This window comes from Acanthamoeba castellanii, assembly GCF_000313135.1.
Source record: "Acanthamoeba castellanii str. Neff unplaced genomic scaffold scf7180000084763, whole genome shotgun sequence".
Classification (NCBI taxonomy): domain Eukaryota; phylum Discosea; order Longamoebia; family Acanthamoebidae; genus Acanthamoeba; species Acanthamoeba castellanii.
This window is the reverse complement of record NW_004457323.1, coordinates 402,673-426,841: the sequence shown is the minus strand read 5'-3', so window position 1 is coordinate 426,841 and position 24,169 is coordinate 402,673. Positions and strand designations below refer to the sequence as shown.

The 24,169-nt window shown below is 57.7% G+C and overlaps 7 protein-coding genes across 7 annotated transcripts in view; all 7 read left to right on the top strand.

Annotated features, from left to right (window-relative positions):
* Nucleotides 1-82: 82 nt before the first annotated feature.
* Nucleotides 83-910, top strand: ACA1_244800 (universal stress domain containing protein; the record flags this gene model as incomplete). The annotated part of the gene is made up of 5 exons (XM_004335395.1): nucleotides 83-269; nucleotides 364-452; nucleotides 536-609; nucleotides 678-737; nucleotides 820-910. 5 exons carry the CDS (start codon nucleotides 83-85, stop codon nucleotides 908-910), a joined length of 501 nt encoding a protein of 166 aa, XP_004335443.1.
* A 158-nt stretch (nucleotides 911-1,068) lies between these two features.
* ACA1_244790 (alcohol dehydrogenase GroESlike domain containing protein) lies at nucleotides 1,069-3,524 on the top strand (the record flags this gene model as incomplete). Its single annotated transcript, XM_004335394.1, has 11 exons — nucleotides 1,069-1,169; nucleotides 1,236-1,466; nucleotides 1,533-1,584; nucleotides 1,763-1,859; nucleotides 1,937-2,044; nucleotides 2,155-2,280; nucleotides 2,368-2,437; nucleotides 2,517-2,644; nucleotides 2,719-2,855; nucleotides 2,924-2,990; nucleotides 3,328-3,524. 11 exons carry the CDS (start codon nucleotides 1,069-1,071, stop codon nucleotides 3,522-3,524), a joined length of 1,314 nt encoding a protein of 437 aa, XP_004335442.1.
* A 286-nt stretch (nucleotides 3,525-3,810) lies between these two features.
* Nucleotides 3,811-4,360, top strand: ACA1_244780 (uncharacterized protein; the record flags this gene model as incomplete). Its single annotated transcript, XM_004335393.1, has 2 exons — nucleotides 3,811-4,221; nucleotides 4,277-4,360. 2 exons carry the CDS (start codon nucleotides 3,811-3,813, stop codon nucleotides 4,358-4,360), a joined length of 495 nt encoding a protein of 164 aa, XP_004335441.1.
* A 283-nt stretch (nucleotides 4,361-4,643) lies between these two features.
* On the top strand, nucleotides 4,644-13,385 carry ACA1_244770 (SNF2 family Nterminal domain containing protein; the record flags this gene model as incomplete). Its single annotated transcript, XM_004335392.1, has 24 exons — nucleotides 4,644-4,884; nucleotides 4,979-5,052; nucleotides 5,084-5,254; nucleotides 5,338-5,391; nucleotides 5,527-5,796; nucleotides 5,877-5,989; nucleotides 6,104-6,213; nucleotides 6,305-6,433; nucleotides 6,515-6,597; nucleotides 6,698-6,835; nucleotides 6,921-7,051; nucleotides 7,181-7,268; nucleotides 7,443-7,556; nucleotides 7,667-7,753; nucleotides 7,835-8,295; nucleotides 8,365-8,465; nucleotides 8,565-8,744; nucleotides 8,869-9,785; nucleotides 9,877-10,405; nucleotides 10,497-10,873; nucleotides 10,963-12,073; nucleotides 12,183-12,344; nucleotides 12,451-12,648; nucleotides 12,742-13,385. 24 exons carry the CDS (start codon nucleotides 4,644-4,646, stop codon nucleotides 13,383-13,385), a joined length of 6,483 nt encoding a protein of 2,160 aa, XP_004335440.1.
* Nucleotides 13,386-14,096: 711 nt separating this feature from the next.
* On the top strand, nucleotides 14,097-17,647 carry ACA1_244760 (P protein, putative; the record flags this gene model as incomplete). Its single annotated transcript, XM_004335391.1, has 14 exons — nucleotides 14,097-14,271; nucleotides 14,384-14,661; nucleotides 14,741-14,807; nucleotides 14,885-15,017; nucleotides 15,101-15,186; nucleotides 15,287-15,591; nucleotides 15,675-15,956; nucleotides 16,045-16,174; nucleotides 16,264-16,562; nucleotides 16,644-16,754; nucleotides 16,853-16,944; nucleotides 17,025-17,193; nucleotides 17,290-17,475; nucleotides 17,564-17,647. The coding sequence occupies 14 exons, from the start codon at nucleotides 14,097-14,099 to the stop codon at nucleotides 17,645-17,647; spliced, it is 2,397 nt and encodes a 798-aa protein (XP_004335439.1).
* Nucleotides 17,648-18,658: 1,011 nt separating this feature from the next.
* On the top strand, nucleotides 18,659-20,517 carry ACA1_244750 (oxysterol binding protein; the record flags this gene model as incomplete). The annotated part of the gene is made up of 8 exons (XM_004335390.1): nucleotides 18,659-18,747; nucleotides 18,821-18,882; nucleotides 19,002-19,065; nucleotides 19,143-19,451; nucleotides 19,563-19,715; nucleotides 19,796-19,970; nucleotides 20,049-20,224; nucleotides 20,304-20,517. 8 exons carry the CDS (start codon nucleotides 18,659-18,661, stop codon nucleotides 20,515-20,517), a joined length of 1,242 nt encoding a protein of 413 aa, XP_004335438.1.
* A 652-nt stretch (nucleotides 20,518-21,169) lies between these two features.
* ACA1_244640 (type II CAX cation/proton exchanger, putative) overlaps nucleotides 21,170-24,169 on the top strand; it is a gene marked incomplete at both ends in the record, with an annotated part of 3,148 nt that continues 148 nt past the window's right edge. The window contains 15 exon segments of the mRNA XM_004335389.1: nucleotides 21,170-21,247; nucleotides 21,344-21,413; nucleotides 21,489-21,576; nucleotides 21,651-21,738; nucleotides 21,817-21,898; nucleotides 21,984-22,022; nucleotides 22,034-22,363; nucleotides 22,500-22,641; nucleotides 22,726-22,809; nucleotides 22,880-22,929; nucleotides 23,016-23,059; nucleotides 23,146-23,233; nucleotides 23,311-23,392; nucleotides 23,497-23,577; nucleotides 23,702-24,011. Of these exon segments, the coding sequence (XP_004335437.1) occupies nucleotides 21,170-21,247; nucleotides 21,344-21,413; nucleotides 21,489-21,576; nucleotides 21,651-21,738; nucleotides 21,817-21,898; nucleotides 21,984-22,022; nucleotides 22,034-22,363; nucleotides 22,500-22,641; nucleotides 22,726-22,809; nucleotides 22,880-22,929; nucleotides 23,016-23,059; nucleotides 23,146-23,233; nucleotides 23,311-23,392; nucleotides 23,497-23,577; nucleotides 23,702-24,011 (1,656 nt within the window).

Sequence of the window (24,169 nt, the reverse complement as noted above, 5' to 3'; positions counted from 1 at the left end):
ATAAAACGGACCAGTGGAATCGCGGTAGCAGGAACAAGCCACAGCTGCCCGCAACAGATAAGTAGTCTCAAGACCCACAAACATGCAGCTCGACCTGCACACAGGACCCGAAGAGGACTTTGACATCACCAGCCCGCGCCAGCCGCTCACCCTGGTCTGCGTGGACGGGAGCGAGGAAAGCGACCGCGCCCTGCGCTGGGCCATGCGCAACCTGCCCGACAAGCACGGGTTGATGCTCATCCACGGGGTGAAGATACCCTACAGCGCCTGTACGTGCACAGGGGCGGGATCGAAGCTCATTGGCACACACCCCCCCAATCCAAACCACTGACGACCCGCACTCTCTCTCTCTCTCTCTTGCAGCTCTGGAGATTCATCCGCACAAGGCGGAGGACATGAGGGAGCACGACCGGTTGGTCCAGCGGTACAGGCGTATCTGCCAAGAGAACGGGGTACGACGCGCAGTCCCTCCGCCCCCACCCCTTCCCCGAGCATCGTCGGTGCAGTGTCCAACTAAGCTGGGTCGGGTCGGCAGAGGCGCTGCGGAATGGCCCACTTCCACTATCAGAGAGGTGACGCGTTCGGCGATGGCGTATGCTCCTACGCTCGGTACGGAATGGCCATCTTCTTCCTTCGCAGTGCGATCCGCTTATCTCTCCGTGTCGTGTGTGCCACAGGCTGCGGGGAGCCCAGGCCGTCGTCACCGGCCGCCGCACCAACATCTCGAACGCCAGAAGGTGAGACGTCCCCCCCCCCATGTGCGCACGTCGAACGCAAACCACCTGGAAATCGCACGCGCGTTCAACATTACTTCATCAGGGCGGTGTTCGGATCGGGTTCCCAGTATGTGCTGCAGCACTGCGAGGATATCCCCGTGACTGTGGTCAGCACAGAGGAGCAGAGCGATTGATGGAGCCTCGCCCTTGAGAAAAAAGAACAATAAACAGCTAAAATCCAGGCGAATGTCTTTTCGCTCTGCCCTCACCCGGAAATTTCATGGCCATACGGGGGGCGAAAGGCGAATCGAAAGGGTGCGGGTGGGCCACAACCTTGGCCAGAGGCGAGAGGATGGAGCTGTCGGAGGAGGTAGTGGCGCAACTGTTAGCAGACCAGCACCACGATCATCAAGAATCGATCGAACAGGAGAAAGAGCAAGAGCATCTTAGAGAGTGCGCCCCCTCCCCAAAGAACACAATACTGAATTGATTCTGAAGCGTTGTAGGGAATCTGGGCAGAGATGAAGCGGAAGACGAAGGGTCGGCAGCCAAGAAGAGGAGATTAGATGAGGAACTGGCCGGCATAGGTGGTGTTTCACTGGACGGGGCAGGCACCTACCTCACTACACCCGAGAACCTGCTCACCACCTGGCGATGGCACAAGCGAGGCGGCGCTAAGTCACTCACCTCCGGCGTCCAGCGTCAGTACTACAACTGCAACCAGCACAAGGTCACCGGCTGCGGAGCACGGTACGACACGACACGACACGACACACATACGACACGACGTCTGATGATGTTTGTATGTGAGTAAAGGTACTTCGTTGACACAAATCAGCAAAAGGAGTTGAGCGAGCCGCATATCGAGGTACCTGAACACAACCACCCGCCACCGAGTCGGCCTAGAGGCCAGCAACAGCAGTCGCGCAAGTCACTATCGACCCCCAGGGTGCGCAGTCATCGCTTGCGAGCCAACGAGAGCCTTGGAAGTAACACACACACCACTACAGAGCACCAAAAAGATGCGCTGTGCTCAGATCGTTCAGCCGAATGAGCCGCTACACGTGAGCGAGGTGGACCTGCCGAGCGTGCGCGGTCATCAGGTGCTGGTGAAGGTGGCCGCCGCCGGCGTCTGTCACACCGGTTACTCCCCGCGCCGCTGCTCTTTGGTTCAATTCCGCATCGCTCTCAGCTGTACAGCACGACACGAACACGTATAGATCTGCACTTGTGGGACGATGGCTATGACCTGGGAGGCGACAAAGGCCTCTGGCGATTCTCGGCCCGCGGACTGCCATTCCCGCTCACCCCCGGGCACGAAGTATCAGGTTCGGCCACCTACTGTGTATTTGTGTTGCGTGTGCGCTGCATCCGCGTTAGCTCGTGCGTGCGATTCAATCCTTAATTTCGAGCCACGCACGCATGACTTTATCACTAGGCACGGTCCAAGCAGTGGGCAAGGACGTGGAGACGCTAAGGGTCGGCACGCGCGTCGTCGTATTTCCCTGGATCGGGTGTGGTCAGTGTTCCCGCTGCAAGCAGGGCCACGACAACTTTTGCGATGGTGCACCGCCCTTCCCCACCCACTCTCTTCCCACGCACGCTCTCCGGCGTACACGCTCACCCGGCTGCCGATTCCTGCGCGTCTCAGGTGTTACGCGGGAGATTGGCTTCTCACTCGGTGGCGGCTATGCCGAATCCGTGATGGTGCCACACGAACGGTGCGTGTCCACTGTTGCGTGTACGTCCGTGTGTGGTGTCGTGTTATGTGCGCTTATGTATGCTTCCACATAATCGCAGATACGTCGTGCCGCTCCCTAGCGGGCTGGACCTAGAGACGGCGTGTCTGCTGCCATGCTCGGGGCTGACCGCCTACTCCGCCATCAAGAAGACCAAGACTGGCCCCAACGATTTCCTGGTGATCATCGGTGTGTCGCTTTTTCACTATTTTCATTATTTTAGATTGATTCTTATTTTATTCGATTTTTCACCGACCACACAGGGATGGGTGGCGTGGGGCTGATGGCTCTCAAGCTGGCCCGCGTACGCTTGCTGTCGACGATCATATGCCTCGACATCGACGACACGAAGCTCAACATGGCCCGTGCCGAAGGCGCCCACTACACATTCAACACACTGGTGCGGGTCCGGACACCACAATGTCCACTGACTGCTGACTGACACCTGCCGGATCTGTTTTCGTACAGCGAGTGGCCGACATCAAGGCCGAGATTCTCAATCTCACCGGCGGACACGGGGCCGAGTGCGTGATTGGTACGTTCCTGTGTCGTGTGCGTGCGTGTGTGCGTCGAGCGTGTAGGGCGTGTAGAGAGTGCTGTGCAGGGCTGACACTCACTTCCATAATTTACCTAACAGACTTTGTGGGCAGCCCCGACACCATGTCCTTGGCGATGGCGCTCCTGCGTAAACACGGCCGGCTGCTCGTTGTCGGACTCTTTGGCGGCGAGGCCCGGCTGCCCATTCCGCTCGTCCCACTGCGCGCCTTTACCATCAAAGGTAGTGCGTGGTAACAGCGTGTGCGTGCGTGTGGGCGTGTGCGCGTTGCCTGACGACAAGACCACACTTGCACGCACGCCAGGCATCCACACAGGCAACTACGCGGACCTTGAGGAGCTGGTGGCTGTCGTCGACAAGGCCAAGGTCAACCTGTTGTCCATCGTGGGTGAGCGCTACCACGGCCTGTCCCAGGCCACCACCGCCCTCACTGCCCTACGACACGGCCAGATCCGAGGGCGCGCCCTGCTCCTCCCCTCCGCCACGCTCCCCCACCATCACCATCTCCACTGAATGTGTCGCTTCGTTCTTTTGGAATTCTTTATTGGAATTATTTATCTTTGTGGGCAAGACCCGCTTTCGCCGGCACAGTCACAACTCCGAGATACGAACGTTATGTTTTTTATTTTTTATTTTGTTTTGTGTTTTTCAAAGGAACGAAGGCGCGAAGACGACGCAACGCGCGTAGCAGAGGGGAAAAGGTAGAAAAATATTCGTTTTTTGAACGAGAAACGCAGAGGTAGAGGGCTTCTTTGCCGAGGGGGCGTGAGGAAGCGAATTGAACACTCATAGGATCAAGATGGAGGCCCCACCGAACGAGCTGGGGCGCAAGAAGATAAAGAAAATAATTTTTGACGACGATGAAGAGGACGATGATGATATCATGGACGAAACGGTCGAGGTGGTGACGGCGTACGACAGCGAGGGCAGCGATCACGCCATGGCGATGTCGAACGGCGATGTACATACAACCAGGGCTGGCAACGGGACCAACCTAGGCGTGCTACGCTCGAGTGAGTCCGTTCTGGACGATTCCTCATCAGATTCTGATGGCGATCTCAGCAGCGAGAGCGAGAGCGACGATCGTTCAGACAGCGAGAGTTCCAAGGAAGGCAGCGACGACTACCAGGGCACGGGTGCGGCGCAGCCCCAGAAGGCCCCTCCCCCTCCTAGCCGAGAGGACGAAGACTTCCAAGAGCCTTTGGACGAGGTAAATCGCTCCCCCCAATTCGAATTGCATCTGTGCTCGATTTGATCCCACCCAGGAAAGCCGTTCTCTGTCAACCGTGGTGGCCCCATGCTCCTTCTACCACGGACAAGCGCGAAATTTTTTGGAGCAATTCGATTAATTTGATCAAATTATAAGGTTTTCGCTTGGAGAGGATGAGGGTTGCCTGCGTGCGCCTTAATGTGGGCATCTCAATGCACTTCGGCAGCATCTCTTGACTCTCGGTTTTGGGGCTGCAATCTTTTGATTATGCTGAATTGCACGATTCTAAAGTCTCTTCTCATCTAATCAAGGACGAGCCATCTGTGGACGATGATGACTACGACGAGGAGCCCATCATCAGGAAGAAACGGCGAACTGCCGCACCCGCGGCATCTTCCAGATCGGCTTCTAGATCAGTTGATATGAAGAGCATCCAGCTAGGCCTGCGAGAGAGGCGAAGGGTGAACTACGCCGAAGAGGAGATCAAGGAAGACTCAGACTCAGATTTCGGTGCCGAAGACGATGACGAGGCGGAAGAGGAAGATGAGGATGACAATGAGCGGCACACGATCGGTGGCAAAACTACGCCCGCGCGTAGTGGCCCACCTGCCAGATCCAGGAGCGCGCCGAAGCCGGCGACTACTCCATCTTCCTCGTCACGTGGTACGCTCGAACTTGATCCTCTTGCCCCCCCCCACGCACTTTCTACTCTGCTCTCGCATGTTCAAGCTTGGCTAACGTGATTTCTGAGCAACAGCCTCAAAATCGGATGAGATTATCCCAACACGCTTTAGTGCTCGTCAGGAACGTAGGACCCAGGTCAACTACGCGGTGCGTGCCTTCTTCTCTTTGTCTACCACAGCACGAGTGGACTTCACCGTTCATCGTTCTCTTTATTCTGACCGAACACCAGGAGTCTGAAGGCGAAGGCGAAGAGGAGGAGGAAGAGGAAGGAGGAATGTCGGATGAAGACGACGAAGAAGGTGGCCACCACAAAGGAGACACCACAAAGTCGCTTTTTGAAGAGCCCAAGGTAAGCGTTCACTACCAGCCGGGGTCCCTTCACGTCAATGTGAATAGTGACTAAGTCGTTTTTATTTCCTTGTGCACGAGCAGCAAGTGATCGACAAGATCTTGTGCCACAAGGAAGTGACGGAAGACGGCCAGACAGTGACAAAATACCTCATCAAGTGGAAGGCACGTACCACTATTACTACTGAACGCCCATTACACCTATGCATATGTGCATACACACTATTCCCCCCTGTTTACACTGATGGCCTTGCTTGATGTTATGACCAACAGGGTCAATCATTCCTGCATGTCGAATGGCTGCTGGAGTCGGACATCTTGGCCGAGCGGTTCGGCAAGACCAAGCTCGCTCGCTACTACCGAAATCCGCCGCTGGTGTATGATGAAGACAAGCCTTTCAACCCCGACTTCGTGCAAGTCGACAGGATTCTCGACGAGACGGTGGAGACGGATGAAGACGGCAACGAGGTGACCAAATACCTGGTGAAGTGGGAATCGACGCCCTACAACGAAAGCACATGGGAGCTCTCCACCGACATCAACGTAATATGGCCATGCCCTCACCCCCTCCCCCAATCACTCTCCTCCAAGTGCTTACGCTCTCTTCTGGTCGTGCACGACAGGACGACGAGAAGATCGCGCAGTTCAAGCGCACCAACCAGTTGCCGCCCGCATCAAAGGGTCTGCCAGAGCGCCCCGATGCCGAGGAGTGGCGAGAGTATACAGAGTCGCCCGAGTACTACTCTCTTCCCACTCTTAGGCCTTGCCCCAGGCCGGTCTCCCTTCACCCCAAAAGAGGCAGTCAATGCTAACCGCGATGCCTCTGCGTGCGTGGCCTCCCAACCACAAGGTTCAAAGATGGCAACAGGCTCCGCGCCTATCAGCTGGAGGGCCTTAACTGGCTCGTGTTCAATTGGTATCAGCGCCGCAACAGCATTCTCGCCGACGAAATGGGTCTTGGTACATAGCGCCGCCCGATGCCTCCTCCTCACGTGTGGCGATGCACCACGATCTGGCTAATTTTTATTTATTTATTTATTTCCCACCAAAGGCAAAACGGTGCAGAGCATCTCCACTATGTGGCATCTGTTCACCGTTGAGAAGATCCGCGGACCCTTCTTGGTCATCGCGCCCTTGTCCACCATCGGCCACTGGAAGCGTGAAGTCGAAAACTGGACCGGTAAGCACCGCGTGCCAAGCCTTGCTGCTGCTGCAAATGCTAATGCTATCAACTCTGGTCCCCTCTTCCGCTCCACTGCAGATATGAACGTCATCGTCTACCACGGCTCATCGGCAGCACGCGAAGTCATTCGCAAATACGAATGGAACTATCTGGACGCCAAGGTATCACGTGGCCCCACAATGGAAGCGTTCAATTGCACTGATCAGCGTCTTCTTCTTCTTCTTCAACACCGTCATGACCAACCATGCCAATCCATTGCAGGGCCGTGCCATTCCCGGCCTGTTCAAGTGGAACGTGCTGGTGACCACCTACGAAATGATTCTTGCGGACAGCGCACTGCTGAAAACTATCGATTGGCGCTACACCGTCATCGACGAGGCCCACAGGCTCAAGAACAAGGTGCCCTTTCACTCCCAGCGCCCATGTATTCAAGTGGTGGCTGACCTTTCATGTCAATACTTCGCCACCCTCGCTGCGAGTACAGAACAGCAAGCTGCTGATCGAGCTGCAGACCTACAGCTTCTCGGACATTCTACTGTTGACGGGCACGCCGCTCCAAAACAACACTGAGGAGCTGTGGTCGCTCCTCAACTTCCTCGATCCCGAAAAGTTCCAGTACGGCCCCGCAACTATATATTCCCTCCTGCCCATATGCTCTGAATAATCAACAACGATCATCTCACGTGCTTGGTGTCCTTGCGTGTTGTGTGTGTGTGTGTGTCGTGTGTCGTTGCGTACTTCTAGTTCTTCGGAAGATTTTATGACGGACTTCGGAGACTTGAAACAGACACAGCAAGTGCAAGGGCTGCACGACCTGCTCAAGCCCCACCTGGTAACACGCACACGCACACACACGCGCACACACACACGCACACACACACGCTCTCCCTCCCTCTCTCTCTCTCTCTCTCTCTCTCTCTCGCCACTCGCACCGCATTGAATTACATTGCAACTGTTCGTGCCGTCGAACTGGCGTGTGTTGACCGTTCCCTCGCGTACAATGCAGCTTCGACGAATGAAAGAGCATGTGGAGAAGAGTATCGCGCCCAAGGAAGAAACCATCGTGGAGGTGGAACTTACCGTCACGCAGAAGAAGTACTATAAGGCCATCTACGAAAAGGTACCAAACGCGCCGTGTGTGTGGGTGGTGTGTGTGTGTGGTGTGTGTGTGTGGTGTGACATCTCCTGCAGGAGCTAGATCTGACCTCAAAACTTCTTTTACATTTTTAGAACACGGCCTTCCTCACAAAGGGCTGTTCGGGCGGTAACGTGCCTAACATGTTGAACATCATGATGCAGCTCAGGAAGTGTTGCAACGTACGTAGTTGCGCCTTGGCTGGCACCAAGTGCGATTATGCGACTAACATCTTTTATTTCTCTTATCATGGGCGACAACAGCACCCCTACCTCATCAACGGTGTGGAGTCGCAGATCCTCAACGGGCTCTCCGACCCCGAGTCGATCTACCAGATGCTCATCAAGAGTTCGGGCAAGCTCGTGCTGATCGATAAGCTCCTGCCCAAGCTCATCTCGGGCGGCCACAAGGTGTTGATCTTCTCGCAGATGGTGCGCGTGCTCGACATCCTGGAGGACTACCTCAACTTCCGCAAGTTCACCTACGAGCGAATCGACGGCGGCGTCCGCGGCAACGACCGCCAGGCGGCCATCGACCGCTTCTGCAAGAAGGGCTCGGACCGCAACGTCTTCCTGCTCTGTACACGAGCCGGCGGCGTGGGCATCAACTTGACGGCCGCCGATACGGTGATCATCTTCGACAGCGACTGGAACCCTCAGAACGATATCCAGGCCCAGGCCCGATGCCACAGGATCGGCCAGACGCAAATGGTCAAGGTCTACAGGTGCGTGCCCTCTCTCTAAGTTTTTCCCTCTCTTCTTGATCTGACTCACCTCTTGGTCGTCGTCTGCAGGCTGATTACGCGAGGCACCTACGAGCGGCACATGTTCGAGAGGGCGTCGCTCAAGCTTGGACTCGACCAAGCCGTGCTGGGCAAAATGGCCGAGAATAGAGGTACTCGCTCCTCAAATAATAATAATAATAATAATAATAATATTTATGCGCATTTATTATTATTGTAAATCAATGCTGACGATCAATCAAACGCTGCAGAGGATGAGAAGGCGGGCGGTGAGGAGAAGAAGCTGGACAAGAAGGAGATCGACGCGCTGCTCAAGTATGGCGCGTACGACGTGTTCCGCGAGGGACAGGACGAAGGCGAGCAGTACTACGAGGAGGACATCGACAAAATCCTCGAGCGGTCTTCCTTCACCCTCAAGCCCGAGAGTCAAGGTAACGTTGCCTCCTTCGCTTGGCTCGCACTACTTGCGCCGCGCAAGCGACTGACTGCTTGCCCCTCTTTTTCTTTTTCATTCTTCTTTTCATTCTTCTTTTCTTTTTGTTTCAACTCTTCAAGGAGGTGAACCCGGCGGTGCGCTGTCCGCATTCTCGAAGGCCAGTTTCTGCTCGGCCTCGTCGGCGCCCGACGTGGACCTCGACGACCCCGACTTCTGGAAGAAGATTCTGCCCGAGGCTGCACAAAACGTGCCCGATCCCAGCATCCAGACCGGGTCCCGCGTGCGCCGGAAGGTGAAGCGCTTCGGCCAGAAGGGCGGCGGCGGCGTGTCCGACGAGGAGGCCGAGAACGAGGACGACGGGGCCTACAGCGAGCCCGACGATGGCGGTGGCGGCAAGGCCGGCGGGAAGAAGATCAAGGGCCGCGAGTGGTCGAACGCCGAGCGGTCCCGCTTCAAGAGCGCCATCTTCAACTACGGCTACGGCAGGTGGCACGACATCAAGACGCTGGGCAAGCTCACCCGACGGACGCAGACCGAGGTCGAGGGCTACGGCCGCGCGCTGTTACACATGATCTACAACTACGCCAAGGAGGAGGACCCCGACCTCGGCACCGAGGAGGAGGTGCTCAAGAAGATCACCAACGTCTCGCTCAACCCGCCCGCCACCACTACGTCGGACAGCGGCGGCGCGGCTGCGACTGCGGCCGTGGCCGGTGCCGATGAAAGCAGCGCGAGCGCCGCCAAGGACGAGGCCAGCAAGGCCAAGGAGGGCGAAGGCGAGAAGGACGGCGGTGCCGCAGACAAGGAGGCGGCTCCTGCCACCGTCGCCGGAGCTCCGGCGCCGGCGCCGACGCCACAGCCGGCCGAGGCTGCTGCGGCCACCCCGATCCCCGACGACCGGTGGCGAAGCCTGCTCGAGGACACGACCCTCGCCGACGACGACAAGTTCATCGAGTATCTGAAGAGAAACGCCCAGAAGCTGCTCAAGGCCCTCGAGGACCTGGCCAAGCTGGGCCAGCTCATCAAAGCCAACGAGGTATGTTTTTCCCTGTGTGTCGTGTCGTGTCGTGTCGTGTCGTGTGCGGTCTTGTGTCGAGTGGCTTATCGCGTGCGGCCGATGATCACAGGGTTCGGTGGAGCAGCTGCAGAAGCAGGTTCCGACGATGTCGCGGGGGATGATGCCCGATTGGTGGTCCAAGCGCGAAGACGCGAGCTTCCTGCTGGGCGTGTACAAGCACGGCATGGGCCACTACGATGACATCAAGACCGACCCGGCGCTGTGCTTCCATGAGAGATTCCAGGAGGCCGTGCTGTTGGCGGCCTCTGGCGGCGGCGAGGGCGACGATGCGGACGGCGGCTTCGATGTACATAGCGGCAGGCGACGCTCGGCTTCGCGACGCGGCAAGCGCCCCCAGGTCGTCGAGTGGCCGCAGACCAAGACGCTCAACCTGCGCCTCAAGAACCTCCTGCGCGCGCTCGAGGTCTCCTTCCGCAAGAAGCGGCCGGTGCTGGTGGTCGGCGATAAGGGCGGTGGCAAGGGCGACGCCGCGGGCCTCAGGAACGCTGGTGGCCCGACGTTCCAGCTGCAGCACCCCAAGGACGAAGATGTGAGGATGAGCAAGCCCGTCAAGGAATGGTCCAAGCGAGAGAAGCAAGGTAACACACCACACACACGACACACACACACACACACGACACCACACACACGGCGTACAACGTGACTGACCTTTTGGTGATCACATCGCAGACTTTTACAGGGCGCTCATCACGCACGGCGTGCCGTACGACCAGGACGGCGAGTACGACTGGAAGGTCATGCAGCGCAACGCCAACCTCTCGCGCAAGACGCCCGCCATGATCGAGAAGCACTACGTCGAGCTGCTCGAGCGGTGCCGCAGCACCATCCGCCTGTTCAAGAAGATGGAGGGCAAGCCCGGCGGCAAGGGCGCGACCGCCGCCGGTGGTGGCCGCGGCAAGCGGCCCGAGGACGAGGTCATTCTCCGCGAGGACGGCGATGAGATGACCTACGCCCAGGCCATGAAGGTGCTGCAGCGGATCATTCTCTTCTCCAAGATCCGCGGCAAGGCCCTCAAACTCGGCGACGAAGAGCTCCGCTTCCGCCTGGTACGCCGCTGCACCCGCTCGGTCACACTCACCAGAGCCACCGGTCGCTCACCCATAGCCGTGATACTGTGTGTGTGTCGTATGTGCAGAAAAATCTGCGGCTGTTCACTGGGCTGCCCAAGTGGTGGCAGGTGACGACGCACGATATCGCGCTGCTCAAGGGCATCGACAAGCACGGCTACGGCCGGTGGGAGGAGGTGTGCTCCGATCCCGACCTCCCGTTCTTCGCCATCGCCCAGAGCATGCGCGAGCGCGTCGAATCCGAGCGCAAGGGCGAGCACGACGCGGCCAAGACCGACGGGGCACCCCCGTCGACCGACGGCGACAGCGCGCCGGTCAAGCGCGAGAGCCGCGAAGAGGGCGAGATCAGCGATGACAACATGGACGAGGACGAAGTCGAGGACCACGACAACAACGACGAGGGTGCAGAGGATGACAACGACGACAACGACGGCGATGGGATGAACGGCGAGGAGGGCGAGGGCGACAGCAACAGCGGCGGCGAGAAGCAAGCGCGCGGCGTGAAGCGCAAGCGCGGTGGGCTGCTCAACCGTCAGGTGATCGACTTCCCGCGCGAGACGGTCCTCGCCAAGCGGCTCGACTACATCCTCAAGGTGGCCCTCTCGTCGCAGATGCCCGACTTTGTCAAGCGGGAGTCCTCCTCGTCGACCTCCACCTCGATGTCGTCGTCTTCATCGTCGTCTTCATCGTCGTCGTCGCGAGCCGCCGCCGCCGATTCGCGGAAGCAGCAGCAGTCGCTGGACCGGTTCGTCAAGAAGGACCCAGGCAGCAAGGAGAAGGAAAAGGAGAAGGAAAAGAAGAGAAAGAGGGGCGACTCCGACCACGAGGACCACGAGGCCGCTCACTCGTCGTCCACCACCAGGAACGGCGGCAAGTCGTCGTCATCATCATCGACGGCGCAGGCGCGGAAGAAGACCAAGCGATCGCCGTCGCCGGTGCCGGCGCGCGATCACCACGCGAAGGAGCGGCGGGACCACCACGGTGCGAAGGAGCGGGAGAGGGACGACGAGAAGGAGAGCGGCGGCAGCGCCAAGGCCGCGTCGGCGAAGGGCAAGAAGAAGGGCGGCAAGGGCGGCGACAAGACGCCGCGGACCAAGAAGATCGTCGACCTGCCCACCGACGAGCACGGGCGGGTCAAGATGCCCATCAAGATCGCCGGCCTCACAGTTCTCGCACTCGGTACCGTGTCTCATGGCCCTTGCACCTGTGTGTGCGTGTGTGCGTGTGCGTGTCTGTCGCTGTCTGTCGCATATGGCTTTCTAACCGCAATACACACACGCCCTCACAGGCTCCATTCCGAAGGACCGTCCGGAGTTCCACCAGAAGCGGTACATCTGGCCGGTCGGCTTCAAGTCGATGCGGCAGTACTCGAGCTTCGAGGACCCCTCCGTGCGTTGCAACTACATCAGCGAAATTCTCGACGGTCTCCAGACCTCCCAGAAGTTCAACGGTTCGTGTGTTCTCTCTGTGTGTCGGGTCGTGTTGTGTGTGTGCGTGCGTGCGTGCGTGATGGTGCGCCTCTCCACCAAGGTTTTGCTCACTGTTCTCGTGTGCAGGTCCGCTGTTCAAGGTGACGCCCGAGGACGACGAGGACGAGGCCATCGTCGAGAAGTCGGCAACGGCGGCGTGGTCGGCGGTCATTGCCAAGGTCAACAACATGAAGACCGAGGAGACTGGCAAGCGCCAGTTCACCTCCGTCTCCGGCCCCGAGTACTTTGGCTTTGGCGTACCCGCCATCGCCAAGCTCATCCAGGGTAAGATTGTCCCCTTGACCGCCGCAACACACACGACACACGACACACACCACTCAGTACTGGCCGACATGACTAATTTTGGTTTGTGTGCAGAGTTGCCGAACGCTGACAACTGTACAAAATACGAGATGCAGCACTACAGCTCCGCCGGCGGAGCTGCTCCGTCTCCGTCGTCCTCTTCTTCGTCATCCTCGTCTTCTTCATCATCGTCGTCATCCTCGAAGCGCGAGCGCGAGCGCGAGCGCGAGCGGGAGTCTACGCTCCCGTCGTTCAAGTCGCGTGGCGACGACAGCGGTGCCAAGCCGCGGTTCGTGCTGCCCAAGAAGAAGCGGGTCCTTGACTCGTCGTCATCGTCCGCGGCCGGCGGCGAGTCCAAGCGACGCTCGTCGTCCTCGTCCGCGGCCAGCAACGGCGATCGGGACAGCGACGACGAACGCCGGTCCATCAGCCCTCGCGACCGCGACCGCGGCAGCAGCGGCGGCGGCCGGTCGCACAATCGAGACCGCGACTGGGAGCGAGAGCGGGAGAGCAGCAGAGACACCAGCAGGGACCGCGGAGGCGGGAGAGACCGAGGCGAGAGGGACAACAGAGACCGGTACAGCTCATCATCGTCATCGTCGTCTTCGTCATCTTCACATTCGCGAAGCAGCGGCCACCACTCTTCCTCTTCGTCGTCACCGTCGTCTTCGCGACAGCAGCAGCGCACCTCGCCCAGCTCTTCGCGAGGCTTCAAGTAGTTACCCTTACATTCCTCTCTTTTGCACACACCACCTCTACGTTTCGTAATAAATCATCTCATACTTGAACGCCAGCCCGCTCGTGGTACGAGATAAGAGAACAGTGCCTCTCTCTCTCTCTCTGCTCTGAAGCCAGCTAGACCTGCACCTTTGCTTGTCATCTTGGTGAGGATGGTCAGAACCAGCCACACTGGTCCCACCCCCATAAAATTCTTGTGATTCCAAAGAGAACTCGTAGTCAAGGAGACGGCGCCGAGAGGAATGTTTGGAATCACACTCGGCACAGAGCAGGACCCAGTTTCGACTTCCGCTTGCGGGTCAGGGCCGGTTGTTGTTTGGGCGGGAAGCAGGAGTTGAGGTGGAGCGCTGCCGCGACGAAGGAGAAGTGACTGCCCGCAGGTGCAGGCCTCATTTTCTTGTTCGTTCGTCACACGTTCCGTTATTGAACGGCCGATACGCGCGCGTGCGAGTTGGACAAAGCTCCGGACCTCGTTTGGTGCTCCACCACAAGTGCGCCTGCCTTTCCCCCGTTCCTTCTTTCTCGTCTTGTCTCCGCTTCGTCTACAAGTAGATCCCCCCCCCCATTGAGTGGCAGGGATTGTGCTGTTTTGGTGACTTTCGCGAAGCCGGTAACAAGCATTTGCTGATCGATTCGAACACTTGCGCGTGCATTAGGTTAATTGCTTGCCAGTCGATTAGGTTCTCCTCGAGATGGGAGATACCGAGAAGAGGTCGTTCGGCCAGACCAACGTCAAGGGCTATGGCGCTACGTCGGCGCCCTACCATGACATGGAGGACGTCGAGTACAATGACGATCACAGCCGGCATGGCGACGAGGAGAGGGGAATGTCGTCGTCGGGCGATCGCACGCGCAACACCAACTCTGGTACGCGACCGTTCTCGCCTTTGTTTTGCCCACCTGGTGATTGTGGTGTGGGGCTACGAATTTCTCTTTGATTACGATTAAATTGAATTAACACTCATCTCTGCCGATGCAGTTGATGAGTACCGCGGGCGACAGCGGCCAGAGGACGCCGATGGAGAGAATTGGTTCCTCTTCGACAAGGAGGGCAAGCAGATGGGTGTCCTTCCCAACAAGTACAAGAGGGAATTCAGCGATGCCAAGCACAAGGTCACCGGCCTGCCGTGGCATCACATCAAGGTGGCCGTGATTTCGCTGCTGTTCGTGGTGGCGCTCATCATGTTCGCACCCATCGAGTCCCCGGACGAGAGCCCCGTGTCGCACCTTACTGCCGTCTCTCACGACACGGCCTATGTACCTAGACCTCCCATTTACATTTATTGCTTATTTTTTTTTGCTCATGTTTCTTTCCCATCTTCATCTCTGCCCCAAGATCGTGGATCTTCTTCCAAGCCATCCTCTCGACACCATTAAAGTCTTCGTCACGATCCAAGAGCTAGGTACCCAGCCCTCCCCCTTTCTTCATCGCGATCGCCGATTTCATCTGCGAGCTCACGACTGACTTCGGGGTGCTCAGTCAATTCATCCGGGAGCGTGTTTCCAAACCCAACGTACGTGTACTTCACCGTCGAGGGTCTCATTCCCGGCAACGGTGCCAACTCGACCGACCACGATGACGACGACGATGACGACCACCACGCCGTCTCGGGGTATGCAACTGCTCTACTCTCTACTTTCCCAGCCCGATCTGTTCTCTTCTTCGCCTAACGCTCGCCCGTTTCATCATCATCAGCATGAGCGGCGGCTCCAGCACCGAACTCGAGACGCCTCTCTACCCCGACGGCGAGTGGAAGGCTCTTCACTACTGGGAGATTGCCGGTACGAGGGGCCGAGCCACCACCGCTGCGTTGCGTTCCATGGAAGCTCTGCTGGCCGGTGTCGTTGGTCTGACCCTTTGGGGGTCTCGCTTCTTTTGCAGGTGACGCCTTCGATGCGCAGATGGACTCGCACTACTTCTACCTGACGGACGAGGACCGCGGCGACCACTACGCTCTGCGCCTGAACGTCACCTCCAACTCCAAGCAGCCCGTGGGCCTCAAGCTCAAGGTCTTGCAGCTGCGCCACATCGTGCGATATGAGGTCATCCTCGGCCTCGTTCTGCTCGTGCTCGTGTACGTGCTCATCGTCTTCGAGTTGGTGCACCGCACCATCGCCGCCCTGGTCGGTTCCTTCTGGGGCCTGACCTTCTTGGCCGTCATCCAAGAGAGGCCCAGCTTCCTCGAGGTACACCCACCCGCCGCACCACTCAACAGACTCACGATTGCGGCAACTGATCGATTGCTTGTCCCCCCCCCACTGCCGCATAGGTCATCATGTGGATCGATTACGATACGATCGGTCTCCTCTTCGGCATGATGATCCTCGTCGGCATCTTCTCCACCACCGGCTTCTTCGAGTACTCGGCCGTCAAGGCCTACAAGCTGTCCAAGGGCAACATCTGGAACCTGGTCCTCATGCTCTGCATGTTCACCGCCGTCACCTCGGCCTTCCTCGACAACGTGACCACCATCCTGCTCGTGGCGCCCGTCACCCTGCGTCTCTGCAAGGTGATCAACCTGGATCCGCTCCCCGTCATCCTGGCTGAAGTGGTATGTTACCCACAACACACACACACACACACACACACGAGAGCCAAGTCATGAGCTCACTCCCCCCTTTCAATGGCGTCTTGTGCAGATCTTCTCGAACATCGGTGGTACCGCCACTGGTATTGGTGATCCTCCGAATATTCTGATCATTTCCAACGCCAAGATGAGGGCCTCCAAGAAGGTGGACTTTGCCACCTTCACCGTCCACGTTGCTCCCGGTACTTCTAATGCCTCTCTCTCTTCTCCCTCTTCTTCGCTGTCGCATGGTGTATTGGTGGCGCTGACAATGTGTTCGTCCCTCGTTCAGGTGCCGTTCTCGCCTTGATTGTGACTGTCTGGTTCGTGAAGGTCAAGTACGGTAAGATCCTGTCGGAGCGGTCGGCCTTCAACCCGCTCCAGCGTGAGATCGACATCTGGAAGAGGACCGCCGCCCGGATCTCGCCCGTCGAGGGTGACGAGGAGAAGAAGGTGCGCACGGCGCTCGAGGACTACGTGGAGCAGCTCAACGAGAAGCTCGCCCATGGTGCCGTGACCGAGAACAAGGAGATCGACATCACCGAGATGGAGGAGAAGTACAAGATCACCGACATGCCGCTCTTCATCAAGGTTCGACCTAGGCCCCTCCTCCTCCCGCATTCCTCCCTTTTGGTGAGAGCTGGCACTAACCCACTATCATCATCACTACAGACTTGCTCTGTGTTGGCGGTGGTGATTATTCTGTTCTTCATCCACCCGTTCGTCCATGCCATCAACCTGTCGCTCCCCTGGATCGCCCTGACCGGCGCCATGGCCCTCCTGGTACGTCCCACCCACCAAGAACCTTTTTTTTTCGGTTTGGTGCGCCGCCTCTCGTACTCACACGGGGCTGCTGCTGTGTTTATTTTTGCATCGTTCAGGTGCTGTCTGGCATCCATGAGATTCAGGAGATCATTGAGAAGGTGGAAATGGCCACTTTGCTCTTCTTCGCCGGTCTCTTCGTGTTGATGAGGTAACGTGCGCTAGCGCTTATAAGGAAAGCCATCCGTGTCACTCACTCAATCACTCACAATTGCTGCTGTTGTACCACAGGTGCATTGAGGAGATGGGTGTCATGCTGTACATTGCCGACTTGACCGCCGACCTGATTGCCGTCGTTCCCGAGGGTCGTCTTCGTCTGGGCGTGGCCTGCGTCATGCTCGTCTGGGTGTGCGCCATTGTGTCGGCCTTCATCGACAACATCCCCTTCACCACCACCATGGTACCATCTCCTGCCCGCCTGTCCGTGCCCTGTCGAGTCTCTGCGCCCTTGCGCTCACCGGCGCTCACCTCTTCCCTCCCCCCTCGTCCCAATCAGATTCCCATCGTCGTGAAGCTGTCCCAGTCGGGTCTGGGGCTTCCCCTTCAGCCCATCACCTGGTCGCTCGCCCTGGGCGCCTGCTTGGGTGGTAACGGCACGCTCATCGGTGCGTCGGCAAACGTCGTAGCGGCCGGTATCGCCGAACAGCAAGGCTACCCCATTTCCTTCAACTACTTCTTCAAGGTACCAACCCTGCACCAGACCTAGCTCGCGATGTTTTTTATGCAACCAAGCGAGCTCTAACGAACACGTTTGCTCGCTTCTTGATCAGATGGGCTTCCCGTGCATGTTGGTCTCCACGGCGGTGGCCACCGTCTACATCCTCATCTCGCACGTCATCATTCCCTGGTACTGAGCCCTGAGCAGGGAGAACCAGAACAGAGCCGGCAGAAGGAGGAGAGAGAAAGAGAGGGAAGTGGGCGAGAGAGCAACTCCTGTTCCTTCTCGGCCTGGCCAAGTACACTACGCAAGAGAAAGAGAGAGGTAGACGGGAGAGGCTGGTGGTGGGCTAGAGTGGGTACTCTTTTGTGCAGATCGGGATGACTTTTTACCACCGATGTTTGTTTATACAACCTCCTCCTCCCTTCACTGCATTACCAAGCGCACCATCACACCACCAGCACAAGACGTGCGAGCAATCTTCTTTTGCTTCTTCTTCTTCTGCCGCTGCCACTAAGCTCCGCCACTCCTGTGTGCCGGCGCAGTATCGGCGGCCGTGACTCCGGTGCGATTGCAAAAAACAAAATCGGGAATGAGAGGCAGCTCCGGAGTGTTTACGACGACACAGAAGTGAAGTCCGTGGAGAAGTCTTCGCACACGCACACAGGCCACTTCGCTTTGCATCGGTGTGATCGCTTTATCGCAAATTGGATCGATTGGAGGCGACGCAGACTTCCCACGGCTTCGATTCTCTCATCCACTTCTAATTGAAACAAGCGTAAGATCGTGCATCGCCGTTTATCTTCAGATTCGAATCAGATCTGCCGCCACAATCGCATCATCCCTCATTCACATCACCCTCACGCGGCCAAGGCTCAACGTAATTCGAACGAACAGCTCTAAACACAAACCGTCTCTACGATTAACACAACCATGTCTGATATGCCAACGTACGTTCGCCTCTGCCATTTCTTTGTACGATGGAAAGGTGATGGATCAACAGGCTGCCTTGAGATTGAGAGCTGAAGGAGTGCGCCGATCAAATTTCATCTTGTAGCGGTTGATTCGCTCCCCTTTACGGCCCGAATTTTAAATAGCCCGAGTTCTGTCGACTTGGTTGCATCTCTTGCGCCCGCTCGTGCCTTGGCTGGAAGTACTTCCAAGGCACACCCACGCATTCACAAGCTAAATCTCCACTTCTCCCTTGATGTCCAGCTTTGAGCGTATGAGCAAAGCCGCCCCCTCTGGTGGCTACATCTGCACGCTGTCCGAGGAAGACCTCGCCTCGCAGAGAGGGTGCGTACCCGCTACTCCTCTTTTTCTCGTCTCTACCCACAGCCTGACCAACTCTTGACGCTTGGCACCGCAGTGTGATTTGGGACCTCGTCAAGTCCTTTGGCAAGAATCTCGTCGCCGCCAAGGAACTCACAAGTAAAACTCTTTTCCTCTCCTCTCATCCTCTCGCTTCTTCTCCACTTTTTCATCTTTTATGATTTATCGATTTGTTGTTACGCTTTGCTTGCTGCTTACGTCGGACTTGTTCGCTCCAGGCATTTCGATGCCCGTGCGTCTCTTTGAGCCCCGTTCCTATCTCGAGCGTCTCACCGACGGCTGGTACGCACGCCACCACCGCTCACCTTCTCTCAAGAAGCCACAGTATGCTCACGTCGAGATGCTCCCGCTTCGCATAGGTGGTCCGGCCCCACGTTCCTCAACAAAGCTGCGCACACATCGGACCCCGTTGAGCGCCTCAAACTGGTGATGACCTTTGCCGTGAGCGGCTTCTTCAACACCGTCGAAAACCAGAAGGGCAAGCCCTTCAACCCCGTTCTGGGCGAGACCTACCAGGCGAGCTTCGAGGACGGCACGCGCATCTACGCTGAGCAGGCCTCGCACCACCCGCCCATCACCTGCTGGCAGGTGTATGGCCCCGAGGACTGCTACCACTTCTACGGCTTCGGCGAGTGGTCCGCCTCGTTCCGCGGCAACTCTGTCAAGGGGTAAGGCTCCTCCACAACCCCCCTTACTCTGCTCTGCGTTCTTCTTGGTTTCGTCTCGTTCCCGTGGGTGTTGGCTTTGACCGTGATCCGTGTGTTGTGTCACTCTGTCAGACACCAGGCCGGACCCAACATCATCAACTTTGCCGATGGTGGCTGCATCACATATTCCCTGCCCGAGGCTCACGTGGGCGGTATTCTGTTTGGCGAGAGGATCATCGAGTACCTGGGCACCATCGACTTCCGCGATGAACAGAACGGACTCTCGTACGCACTCTTTCTTCCTTGGAGTCTCCCACTTGGAAGCTTGTACTAATATTCCTGTCTCTCTCCCCCATTAATTACAGTTGCGATCTGGTGATCAACCCCAACGAACAGAAGATGTTCAGCAGCTTCTTCTCCTCCAAAAAGAAGGTTCCCACGGACTACCTGCGCGGCGAAATCGTGCGCTTCAAGAACAAGGAAGACATAAAGAAGCCCAAGTCCAAGGTGCCAGAGAGCGACTATGAAGTAGTTTGCAAGGTGCGCATCTACAGTTTCTTCTTCTTCTTCGTTTGTTGTATTGTGGTCGTTGGTGCTCACACACTTTCACTGCTACAGGTCCAGGGCAGCTGGCTGTCGTGCATTGAGTTCGATGGTGAGAGGTTCTGGGAATGGAACGACTCGAAGCTCAAGATCTACACACCCATCCCGGTCGACGACCCTCTGCCCTCGGACTCCCGGTTTCGGGAGGACTGCAAGTACCTCGCCAAGGGCGACCTCGAAACAGCCGGCGAGTACGTCTCCCCCTTAACGACTCTTTGTGTGTGTGTCGTGCGGTTCCAGTCGTGCTAATATGGCATGTTCTCTCAACAGTTGGAAGAGGAAGATCGAGCAGAAGCAGAGGAGTGAGGCTGCGTTGAGGAAGGAGGGATACGAGATCCGGAAGAAGGAGAACGCCAAGGGCACCAACGAGACGAAGGAGAAGAGAATTTTGACGGTGAGCACCATTAAGAAGCGCCTGGACGAAATCGAGGAGGCCGCCGGCAAGGAGAACGGAGAGGCGGGCAAGGGCAAGACGGCTGCCTAGGAAGAGAGACAGAGTGAACGAGTGAGAGAGGAGTAATCGTCAACAAACTCAACACCAACCAGCAATCATTGACATCATCCTCAACAAACACCCAAACCAAGACCGGGACCCAATGAACAACACACACGCGCGTGGCACGGCTTGACAGCGGCGCCGATCACATTTTTTCATGTCTTACCTGTTTGTTTGTGGCCAATGCAACAAGGAGATGGTGATGGTCATTGTTGCGTGCTAACCATGTGCCCTTTCTTTGGCCCTCTTTTTTCTGTTTTGGTAGTCGCACGGTAACAGGATCAATGCTCGACTTTTTTGGGTTTTGGGCGCCTGGACGGACTGCGCTTACCGCCAGGTCCCCGGGTGGTGAAGGTGAGACCGAACGATACGGCAAGAACAAGAGTTGGACTGGCTTCACAATTGTTGTAGTGAGAGGGGGGTATGCACAAGAGGGTCCACCACGGGGTGGAAGTGGATGGTGACGACGATGAAGAAGAGCGTTACGCTCCCATACTGGGTGGTGCGGGAGCGGGAGGCGACGACTCACTCACTACCGGCGTGGCGGGCTGGAGCGGTGGAGGAGGAGAAGAGGAGGAAACGGTGAACAGTGGCGGAGCGTCCACGGCAGTACAGGCTCTCGATGATCTGGACGTTAGCGATGAACGCGACCAACCATCCAGGAGGGCTCACCGGCGGCAAGCCTCCACCCATCAAGAGGCTCCGAGCTTCCTCTACAGTATCCTCCCCATTCGTCTAGTAAAGGTGCAGAACGCAGCGTTTACCCATTCTTTAATCTTGTTCAAATTCATCTTTCAATTCATACGACCAACAGAGCCAGACGGACCCAACGCTGCAGGCGTCGCTGGCCCTCCCTCTCACCTCTCCACCACCGGACTCTGCAGGTTCTCCTAGCTCGCATTGCTAATCATTTAATTATTTAATCACTTTTCAAATCGTTTGATGTGATGGTTATTCAGAGTCCCTGGTGACCGTGGGCAACGTGCTATGGGTGCTGCTGTTCGGATGGGTGTTCTACCTCCTGTACGCCCTGGTGGCCATCATCTGGTACGCTTCGCCTTCCCCCTCTTCTTTACGCTGCCATTTCTCACACTACGCGACCTCCACCGCACACCCCGCAGCCACGCGACGATCGTTGGGCGCCCGTACGGGCGTCTGTGCTGGAAGCTCAAGAACTACTTCCTGTGGCCCTTTGGCAAGTACATCACTGTACTGTGCGCTCTCTTCTGCCGTAAAAACGTTCTTGGATCAGGGAATCATGCTTCCTCCTGCTTCTTGGTGCACCAGGGACGGCGACGAAGAGGGCGTGTCTCGAGCTTGATACGCTACCCGCCGATCACCGAAGATGACGACACACTCCAAGAAGATGGTGCGCCTTCACCACGCCGTGTGTGCGTGCATGCGTGTGTGTGCGTGTGTGTGTGTGTGTGCCTCAACACCTTGACTGCATGCAGGCAAGCTCCGCGATGCCGAGAATGAGGAGCTGGTGACAAGTCCAATCCAGAAGCCGGCTCAGAGTCGCACAACGCAAAGCCCTCGGGCTGCCGGCTGCTCTGCTCCCGCCTGGCCTACTGCCTCTGGCTGATCACCGGCGGGCTGGTGCTCGGCCTGGCCCACGGCGTGGCGTTCGTGGTCTGCTGGTTCTCTGTCGTGGGCATCCCCATGGCCAAAGTCAACCAAACGGCGATGTGGCTGCTGGTGTACCGCCCGCTCGAGATCGAGATCTACGGCGGCCGCAGCTATCCGCTCGAGGAGATTCTGCTGTGCGCCTACCAGGCCACCAACTACAACTACTACCGCTTCCAGGTGCAAGGGCTCAACGTCGTTCTCGTCAGTACGTCTCTTCTCTCTTTCACTCGTGTGTCGTGTGTCGTGTCGTGTGTGTCGTGTCGTGTGTGTCGTGTGTGTCGTGTGCGGGTTAGTGCGAGGTTGATGCGTGACTGACCGCCCGTCGTGTGGTTGCAACGCAGACCTGCTCCCGTTCGTGGCGCTGACACTAGTGCTGGGCTACGCGGTTCCGGAATCGCTTCGGCCGCCGCCTATCATCATCTTCATCAGCGCCCTGCTCTCCATTTCGCCCATTGCCTACTACATCGGGATGGCCGTGGCCAGGTACTTACCTGCCGCGCTCCCCTCCCCTCTGGTCACCCCACGCGCCGCAACCATTGACATGTTCCCCATGCCACACCACGTCAGCATTGCGGCGCAGACCAACTTCGCGATCGGAGCCATGCTGACGGCCATTTTCGGCGTCTCGATCGAGATCATCCTCTACTCTATGTACGTCGTGCCGTCTACTGTTGCTGGCCCACACCTCTAACACCACACACACACACACACACACGACCAGTGCGCTCTACAAAGGTGGCCTGGTACCTCTGGTGCAAGCCGGCGTTGTCGGTGCGTCGTCCGAGCCCGCTTTGCGCCTTCTGAGGCGGCGCCAGGCGTCTGAACTGCTTTTTCTTTCCCTCCCCAACCACCAACAGGGTCTCTGCTGGGCGACCTGCTCTTGCTGCCGGGCCTCTCTATGGTACGTATCCACCATCGCCACGTCACCAGCCCCTCCCCCACGAGTAATTTCCCATTGGCTCATGCTTGCTGCCACGCGACTTATAGATCGCGGGCGGGCTCAAGTACCACGAGCAGCGGTTCAGCTCTCGAGCGGCCGGCGTGTCCTCCGTTCTGCTCATCGTGTCGATCATCGGTACACCCACCCACCACCCACCACCCACTCTTACGTGCTGCTCACCGAGGCGCACCCAACGCGTGGGGTGGTCCAAGGCGTGTTCGGCCCCACCATGTATTGGCAGGTGAACGGAGACACCACGTTCTCGTGCGACGTGTGCGTCCCCAAGGACAACAGGTTCGCACACCTGCCAATTTAATTGAATAATATAATATAATATAGTAGTTCAGGTCTGTCGGTTGGGCTGATCACTGACTTGGTGGCTTTTGGCCTCTGGTCAGTACTATACCGCTCGCGTGCACCCAATGTCACACGAGTCCCGTCGACTTCTACAAGGACCCCCTCTTCCAAAACACCGCCCAGTTCGCCCTCCCCTCCCACTTTGCTCTTTGTCGCTCTTTTTCACTTTTCGACGCGCACGCACCACCGCACCACCGCACCACCGCACCACCGCACACGCACACGCACCGCCGCACACGCACATAGGCCTCTGATTTACGCGGTGGCTGCCATTCTGCCGGTGAGCTACCTTGTCGGGCTGCTCTTCACGCTCAAGACACATGCGCACATCTTCAGCAACGCGGCGGCGGGCGAGGGCGAGGGCGGCGACGACGGCCACGACGCGCCGCGCTGGTCCAAGCTGAAGGCCGTCATCATCCTCGCGGTCTCGATCGTGCTCTTCTCCCTCGTGGCTGAGGAGCTGGTCAAGGCCATCGAGCCCACCCTGGAGGCCCTCAACATCGGACAGACCTTCGCCGGCGTCACCGTCCTCGCGCTCGTGCCCTCATCAGCCGAGGTACATCCCGTTTCGTGCGTGTGTCGTGTGTGTAGTTGTGTGTGCTGTCGTGTGTCGTGGTGTTGCGTGTGTCGTGTCGTGTCAAACTCATAGTGCGTAGTATGTGAATGCGATCACGTTTGCTTTGAGCAACAACGTGGCTCTGTCTCTGGAGATCG